The sequence below is a fragment of the Marmota marmota genome, unplaced genomic scaffold, assembly GCF_001458135.2.
Source record: "Marmota marmota marmota unplaced genomic scaffold, marMar, whole genome shotgun sequence".
NCBI classification, from domain to species: Eukaryota; Metazoa; Chordata; class Mammalia; order Rodentia; family Sciuridae; genus Marmota; species Marmota marmota.
The window spans coordinates 37,550,894-37,560,057 of NW_025999932.1; the positions used below are offsets into that span (position 1 = coordinate 37,550,894).

General features: G+C 35.8%; 1 protein-coding gene across 4 annotated transcripts in view; it reads right to left on the bottom strand.

Moving 5' to 3' along the window:
* Positions 1 to 9,164, bottom strand: part of Setdb2 (SET domain bifurcated histone lysine methyltransferase 2) — a 72,923-nt gene that overhangs the window by 58,201 nt on the left and 5,558 nt on the right. For all 4 annotated transcript variants that reach the window (XM_015484277.2, XM_048800905.1, XM_048800906.1 and 1 more), the window contains one exon: positions 8,157 to 8,509. In XM_015484277.2, coding sequence (XP_015339763.2) covers positions 8,157 to 8,172 — 16 coding nt within the window. In that variant the 5' untranslated portion in view covers positions 8,173 to 8,509. The remainder of the gene's footprint in view (positions 1 to 8,156; positions 8,510 to 9,164) is intronic.

Sequence of the window (9,164 nt, forward strand, 5' to 3'; positions counted from 1 at the left end):
GGGGGAGAGGAGAGAGGAGAGAGGAGCGGGGGAGAGAGAGACAGGAGAGAGGAGAGAGAGGAGATATACATATACATATACATATATTGCAGGCTAGCTTGTAGCTTTGTGCTTGCTTAGCATGCATGAAGTCCTCTTGGCTCAATAAGAGAGGAGAGAGAGGAGAGGAGAGAGAGAGAGGTGAGAGAGAGGCGAGAAAGAGGGGAGAGAGAGAGCAAAGAGAGGAGAGAGAAGAGGGAGAGGGCAGAGAGGAGAGAGAGGAAAGAGGAGAGAGAGGAGATATACATATACATATATTGCAGGCTAACTTGTAGCTTAGTGCTTGCGTAGCATGAATGAAGTCCTCTGGGCTCAATGAGAGAGGGGAGAGAGGGGAGAGAGAAGAGAGAAGAGAGAGGGAGGAGATATACATAAACATATATTGCAGGCTAACTTGTAGCTTATTGCTTGCTTAGCATTCATGAAGTCATCAGGGCTCAATCCCCAGTACCTCCACAATGACACTATCTCTTGACTGGAAATGTAAGAAATTACTTCGCTTTAGAGTAGTAGTATAGCACACATAAAGGTGGCACTTTTAAGGTGTGAAGGATTCAATCTATAGTAGTATAAAGGTACATAGTTTCAGAACAAAACATCTCAATAACTTTTAAAATAACTAAATGTCCAATTTCTTTTCTTTCTTTCTTTTTTTTTTTTTTTTGGTGTGTGCATGGTGCTGAGGATTGAACTGAGGACTTCATGCATGCGAAGCAAGTACTGTACTTCAGAGTACATCCCCAGTCCTGTCCAATTTCTTTTGAAAAGGTCTTTTATGTTAACTTTAATTAAACAAAGCAAAACTATGTTTATTTACAGGTAAGATTACATAAAGAAGCCAGTATTTCTGATGCTTGGCAACCTAATACCTTACTCAAAAATTTTAAGCATCTTTTCCTTGAGAAATAATCCTTTCAACGTTGAAAACAAATATAAGGAAGGCAATTAAAATCAGCAAAAATTAAATTCATTTACACTATTTCAAGGTAACAAAAATACCTAAGATGTTAAGCATAATTTATAAACTGTTAGAATTAATAAATAAAATTATTTAAGGGGCTGGGATATAGTTCAGTTAATAGAGTGCTTGCCAAGCATGCACAAGGCCCTGGGTTCAATCCCATGCATCACACACACACACACACACACACACACACACACAAATTATTTAAAATTAATAGGCTATAAGTAAAGAAGGGACATAATGATAACTGCTTAGAAGGGTCATTTGAATAGCTACTGGGAGGATTAATGAAAACAGATCCCAAACTAGTTACCAAAAAATATATATTTTCCTTAAACAAAACAACAAACCTTCAAATTTAGCAAAGAAGGCAGAATCTTCATAAGGAATGCAGTACAGATCTCAGAGTACCAAGCTCCACCGGGAAAGTTACCTTTCCCAAAGGGGATCTCTGGCTAATTAGGGTAGCCATCACTAAGTGGCCTCGGGAGGAGTTTTGTTTCCCTGTTAACATTCTGTCCTGATAACGTACTGCACAAGAAGGCTATTTTTAATTCCTCATAGCACAATTCAGACAAGGTGTCAAGATTTGAAACAAATTCACTGTGAGAGGAAAAAAGGGATAACAGGTGGTACTTAAAGGGCAGGTAGAGTCATGGCACAAAGGGTCTTGGGTGCCATGCTAAGCAACTTTACTTTCATGTGGAAGGCTATGCAAGAGTTGTAAGCATCTTATGATGTATTTAGACATGTTTCTTAAAAAAAATTGCACAGATGGCAGTGGGAGAAGAATAGTTTCCATCTTTCTGTCTCAGGCAACCATATGGAAGGTAATGCTATTCATTGGGGTAGAAAATGAAGGTAGAGGGGATGCTGGGGTTGTGGCTCAATGGTAGAGCATACTCGCCTAGCACATGGGAGGCCCTGGGGTCCATCCTCAGCACATGAATGAATGAATGAATGAATGAATAAATAAATAAATAGCATTGTGTCCAATCACACTAAAAAAAAAAAAAAAAAGGCAAGAAAATGAAGCTAGAGGGATAAGTAAGATATTCAAGGAGGGATAGGCTCCTTATGCATTCAAGGTGTGCAGGCTGTAAAGTAAGATCTGATTCAGAAATACAATTTTTTAGCCCACAGCATGAACATTCTTGCTGAAGTCACAGGGCAGGTTTAATTCTTCATGGAGAACATGTTAAGAAGTGTCTCCTGTAAAATACCAACATGTAGGAAATGAATAGGAAAAGGAACCATGATGTTTGAGAAGATAGAAGGGAAACTCAGGGGAGTAGTATCTAAGGAATCAAGGAAAGAACAGGAATAGTGATTAACAAAATAGTGCTTTTCCAGATGTTATTGGGATTAAATCCAGCATTGCCATTTTTTTTTTTTAATATTTACTTATTTATTTATTTTAGTTTTAGGCGGACACAACATCTTTGTTTGTATGTGGTGCTGAGGATCGAACCCGGGCCGCACGCACGCCAGGCGAGCGCGCTACCACTTGAGCCACATCCCCAGCCCCAGCATTGCCATTTATTAGCTATGTGACCACATCTGTAAAATGGATACAAAAAATAGCCAGTATTTCAAAGAGCTGATGTGCAGATCAGAACATGGCAACTGGCAAGAGATTACTGTACACTTTTAAACAAAAAGTATAGTCTTAGGCAAAAGGAGTTAAGCTTTCCATTATGAACTTTTAGAGGTCATTTAGCCTAGGGAGAAAAATATTTTATGAAGTAGATCTTTCCTAGAGTCCCTAAATCATTAAGGTTTTCACTGATATAAGCAGCAGCAGCACCACCACCACCACCAACAACAAAACACTGCTTTTAGGCAAAACTACTGTTCAAAGCACTTAAAATTGATTATTGTTATTATGCTTCCTTTCATAAATACAAGTCAGTCATTCAATCTAGGAATTTATCTTGTTAGAAGTGGACATCTAGATGGGAAAGATTTTAAAAGTAGTTTAAAACAACTTTTAAAGAAAACAGTATATATACACAATAGAATACTATTTAGCCATAAAGGATAAAATCTTGTCATTTAGGACAATATATGGGTGGAAATGGAGGATATTATGTTACGTGAAATAAGTCAGGCCGAGAAAGAGAAGTTCTACACAATCTCACTCAGTATGGCATCTAAGAAACGTGTCTCCCCCCCACACATAAACACATTTTCTATCTCCTTCCTTTGTTGTTCTTTTTTTAAGTTTTTGTTTTTTGTAATACTGGAGATTAAACCCAGAGTCTTGCACATGCTGGGCAAGCACTCTACTACTGAACTACATTCCCAGCCCTTTTTATTTTATTTTTTAAATTTTGAAATAGGATCTTTCTAAGTTGCTGAGGCTGACCTTGAGTTTGCAATCCTCCTACCTCAACCTCCCGAGTAGCTAGGATTTCAAAATTTCAAATTAAAAAAATTACAAATCTCAAAAATTGAGAGTAGAATAGTGTTTACTAGAGTCTGGGGAGACTAGGAAGGAAAAAAAGGAAGAGAAATGTTTGGTCAATGTACTAAGTTGCAATTAGGGTGGAGAAATAAATTTTGGTGGTCTACTGCACAGAGTAGGGTGACTATAGACAATGATAACGCACTGTACATTTCAAAAGTGCTAGAAAAATCTTTGAATGTTTTCACCACATACAACAAATGTTTGAAAAGATACATACCCAAATTTCAACATTAAACAATGTATACATGTATCGAAACATCACAGCATACTCTACAAATATGTACCTTTTATGTTCATTAAAAAATTAACTAGAAGGGGAGGGAGTATGGGGGCAAGAAAGAAGGTGGAAGGCGATGGATATCATTACCCTAGGTACATATATGATTGCACATATGGTGCGGTGCTACACCATGTACAACCAGAGAAATTAAAAGTTGTGCTGCATTTGTGTACAATGAAATAAAATGCATTCTGATGTCATATATACCTAACTAGAATAAATAAATAAATTTAATAAAAATAGAAAGAATTAACTAGAGCCAGGTACGGTGACACACATCTATAATCCCAGTGGCTGGAGAGGTTGAGGCAGGAGGATTGCCACGTTTGAAGCCAGCCTCGTAACTTAGTGAATCCCATGGCAACTTAGACCTCAAAATAATAAAAGAAAAAGGACTGGGGATGTGGCTCAGTGGTTAAGAGCCCCTGAGTTCAATCCCTGGCACCAACCCCTGCAAAAAAATTAACTAGGTTTGGGGTTGTAATTCAGAAGTAGAATGCTTGTCTATTGTGCACAAGACCCTGTGTTCAATTCCCAGCGCGCGCGCGCACACACACACACACACACACACACACACAAAAGAAAAAATAAAAAGTAAATTAATTGGGCTGTGGGTATATCTCAGTGGTAGAATACTTGTCTGGCACTTTCAAGGCCCTGGCTTGATCCTTAGTACCATACGTACAAAACAAAAAAATCAACCAATTAAGTTAAAAGTCATGCTAAAAAAATAAAATTAAAATACCTTTTAATAATCAGCATTAAAATCTTCTACAGGAACCAGGGCAAGTGATACAACCCTATAATCCCAGCTACTCAGAAGACTGAGGCAGGAGAATCGCAAACTCAAGGTCAGCCTCAGCAACTTAGAAAAATCCTATTTCAAAATTTAAAAAATAAAATAAAAAGGGCTGGGAATGTAGTTCAGTTGTGGAGTGCTTGCCCAGCATGTGCAAGACTCTGGGTTTAATCTCCAGTACTACAAAAAACAAAAAATTAAGAGAACAATGAAGGAAGGTGATAGAAAGTGTGCCTATGTGGTGGGGGTAGACATGTTTCTGAAGGCCAGGGCTGCACTTCAGAGCACTTGCCCAGCATTCAGAGGCTTTGAGTTCCATCCCCAGCACTGCAAAAACAAACAAACACACACCCTTCTGGAATCATATACAATTCCATCCTGAACTGAAGAGAAGTGGTGATGCTACAAGACAGTATTTGGGACTTATTAAATTTGGTTTTTAGTGACTATTATTTAAAACTTCTTAGAAATGCCAATATGTTATTACTAAATTATTCCGATAGGAAATACTTAAAACAAAATTACCTAAGAAGTATCATATTAACTCGTTAATCTTAGAATTAATTAATAAAGAAGACAATAGCAATATAATTTAAGGAAACAGACTGGGAGTACAGTTCAGCTCCTGCTGATATATAAGGCTATAGATTGGATCCCAGCACCACCACCCTTGAATTGATTTGAGAAAACAAAGTCAATCAAATACAACATTCACTTCTATGTGAAAGAAATGTCACTAAGCAAATCATATTTATTTGCTCTAGGTTTTAAAAAATACTGTTCCTATATCTTTGTTATCTCATACTGTTTAGCTTTAATTCTCATTAAAATAGCACTTGTTCTTCATGTCTCTCTGATCATTTTTCTGTCTTCTTGCTATGTAAACCTTTAATATTGAGCAAGAAGAGGTACCAAACTTTCTGATGAATCAAACTAATAAATCCAATTAACATCTTCTGTGCACCCTGACACTAAATGACTAGTCCTAAAAAGAAACATCACAGTGTCTTTGATTTCAATTGTAGCCTATGTGGATGACAACTACAATGGGGACAATTTTAGTTTCTTGCTGTTGATCTTATTTGTATATTGTATGCATTCTCAGAGTTACAATCCTGGAAATATTTGAATATAATTCACTATAAATACTTAACAAAAAATACAGGAGTAGATACTTGAAGACTAATTTTGCTACTTGTCTTCAGAATTGAAGGATACCATCTGATAACTATTCTCAGTAGTTATCATGCTAGTATACGCTAGTACCAAACATGCTGGTACTTTCCTATATAATTAGGTACAAGAAAATAACCATAAAGCAAGAAGTATAACAGCTTATATGTAGTTATACTATATGTCTCCCAAACTCAAAGACAGTCTTTGTAAAAGGGTAATATTCATGAATCATATTGATGTGAATTCATTTACTAGATGAATATTTATGGAACACTTACCAAATGCACTGATAATGATCTCTGGTCACAGAAACATACATTATTCTAGACCTAGAGGGTATCAAAACCACAGAGCTGGGCATGGTGGCGCACACCTGTAATCCCATCTGCTTGAGAGGCTGAGTCAGGAGTATTAGGAATTCAAAGCCAGCCTCAAACAAAACAAAACAAAACAAAAAAACCACATTGTGTTCTATTGTTACAAACATATTTTAATATGTGGCTTTAAAATTCTTTTTTTTTTTTTTTTTTTGGTACCAGGGATTGAACCCAGGGGCACTTGACCACTGAGCCACAACCCCAGTCCTATTTTGTGTCTTATTTAGAGACAGGGTCTCACTGAGTTGCTAAGTGCCTCACTGTTGCTGAGGCTGGCTTTAAACTCACGATACTCCTGACTCAGCCTCCTGAGCAGCTGGGATTACAGGCATGTGCCACCGCCTGGCAGTGCATAGAATTTTAAGATAATAATGAACCTTAATGTATGCAAATTTTAGAAAATTCATTTAGGAGGTCAGGGATTCCAGTAAGGAATGTAGTCTATGAAGACAATCTAATTGTAATAACAAATAGACCACACTAAATAGCTGGGTAGAAAAGGTGCTGAACTTGGAATAGGTTTACAATTCTGATAAATCTATACATATACACTGGAATTGGTCAGTTAAATAAATAGACAGCAGACAGTGGGTACCAAGTTTCTTACTATTGGAGTAGGAATTTATAGATTAGCAAGGACAGGAGACTAGAATGATACATGTGGTAATGGACTAGAGTTGAAAATAATATACTTTTATGTTTAGGTTAATATACATGTAGCTATAAATGTTTAGATACATGTGTATATGTACATATCTGATAATGCATGTCAGGTGAGAAAGTCTATAAACAAGGACACATACAACGAATATACTTATGCCCAGATATTGATTTCTAGTACCATTCTCCAATAAAAGGAACCATTCAAGGAATAGCTAATTCTAGGACTGTTTTAAGAAATATACAAGGTGAGCATGGAACATCTTCTAGTGACAGAAAATTAAAAAGTGCTATACAACAAAAATAAGTAAAAAATATCTACACTGATGGGGATAAGTCAAAGGACATAAGAGCTATCTTAAACAGTTCCCAAGGGCCAAACCTGGGGCAACTTGAGGAAGAAAATACATAAATTAATACTGAATTGTAACCCAAATGTAAAACAAGCACCCATCAGTCCATTTATAAATAAATGATTACTTGAACAAATAAATGGGGAAAAAAAAGACAAAAATTTCTCTTGCAAGAGAATTCCAATTTGTTCACACAGATATTTTCCTCTCAACCTGGGGGAGCATAAATCCTTACTTCATAAGTGTGGGCTGCACATATTGATTTACTTCCAAAGAGTACGGTAGGGGATGGGAGGGGGGGGGAAAGAGTGACTTTTTAGTAGAGAAACCTAGCAACACACCTAAATTAGCCAAGTAATCAAGCTCAATATCAACAGAGAGAAATCATGTTCAAAGCATGTACCCTTGTTGTGATGTGTTGAAAATGGCACTTTACCTCTGTAATCTTACTCCTCCAAATCACAGTGTAATCATAAGAAAAACGTCAGACAATAATTACAATAGAGGGGCATCAAATAAAAGTATCTGGATACAAAATCAATAACAAGAATAATCTGAGAAACTACCATAGCCAAAAGGAGCCGAAAACATGAAAAGGAAATAAAATGTGGTATAATGAATGGAATCTTAGAATGGAAAAAGAGGTTACATAAATACTGAATAGACTATGGAGTTTATTTAATAATAATGTATCAATATTGGCTTATTAATCATAACATTTATCATCCAAATGAAAGATGTTAATCATAGGTGAAACTGGGTACTGGATGTATGGGAACTCTCTCAACCTTATCTTCTTGATTTTTCTGTAAAACTAAGAACATCTTAAAAGTAAAGTGTATTTTAAAACAACATTAGAGTTCTGATTTAAAATTCCTGATTAGCAATTAGGTATAAAGGCAATCAAAACTGGTAGCTACCTGAGGAAAAAAGTCCTTAATGTCCTCTAATTCAGAAAAGTCAATTAATGAAAAACCTTGAAAATTCCACAATTCGTCTATAAACTTTAAAGTTTAACAACAAGTTCTTCAAACCTACCATTTTTTTCTTCCATCTTTTGAAGTTGTTTGTTAATATAAAATTCTTCAAAATTAAGTTATCAAAAGATTGATATCAATCACTTTGATTGGAGAATATTCCTGGAATCCAATTGTAGTCTTTATGAAATCTGTAGTCTTCACAACATTATGCCATGTTTAACCCAATATTCTTTGATGTTTGAATTTTCAAATAGAAACTGGTTGAAGAAACTGTCATAAATGACCACTAGTCCAACCAAAAGACAGGTCCATGCATCTTCATCGAGTGATAGTTGTATCAGATCATTGACAATATGTTTTTAAAGATAAAAACCAACTCCATCTTTTGGTCCTCAAAGTACATGAAACATTCTGTAACAAAAACAATAAAGAATGGTATATATTTATAAAGAACAAAACACACAGGGAAAAAAGATAGTTTTAACAACAGCTCTTTTAAAATAGCATAAACTATTACAAAATGTATAAATTACCAAAATTAGGAAAATTACTGAGCATCACCCATGATATTATCACCCATATAATATGGCCATTAACGTTTTATTACATTAATAACCAGCAAACTATTCTCATTTTATACTTTGTAAAAATGTTTAAAACAGGGATAATGATGCTAACTACCTTATAGGTTATTGTATGGATAAGACTTAATAATCACTTAGAATAGTGCCTGACAGAAGTGAAGGATTCAGCTAATACTAGCAATTATTACTATCCTCTCAGTATGTAATTTTTAAAAGTATAGAGTATAAAATTTTTATACTTTTTCACTAGTAACATCATACACCCTCCCACATCATTAATATTTTTACATGACTCAATGGTTATATACTTCGGTCAATAATCCACACATTAAAGTATGTTAAGAGCCAGGTGCAATGGTGCACATCTGTAATCCAGCTACTTGGGGGGCTGAGGCAGAAGGATTACAAATTTGAGGCCAAACTGGGCAACTTAGTAAGACCCTGTCTCAAAATTAAAAAAAAAAAAGGGGGGGGGGGTGGGG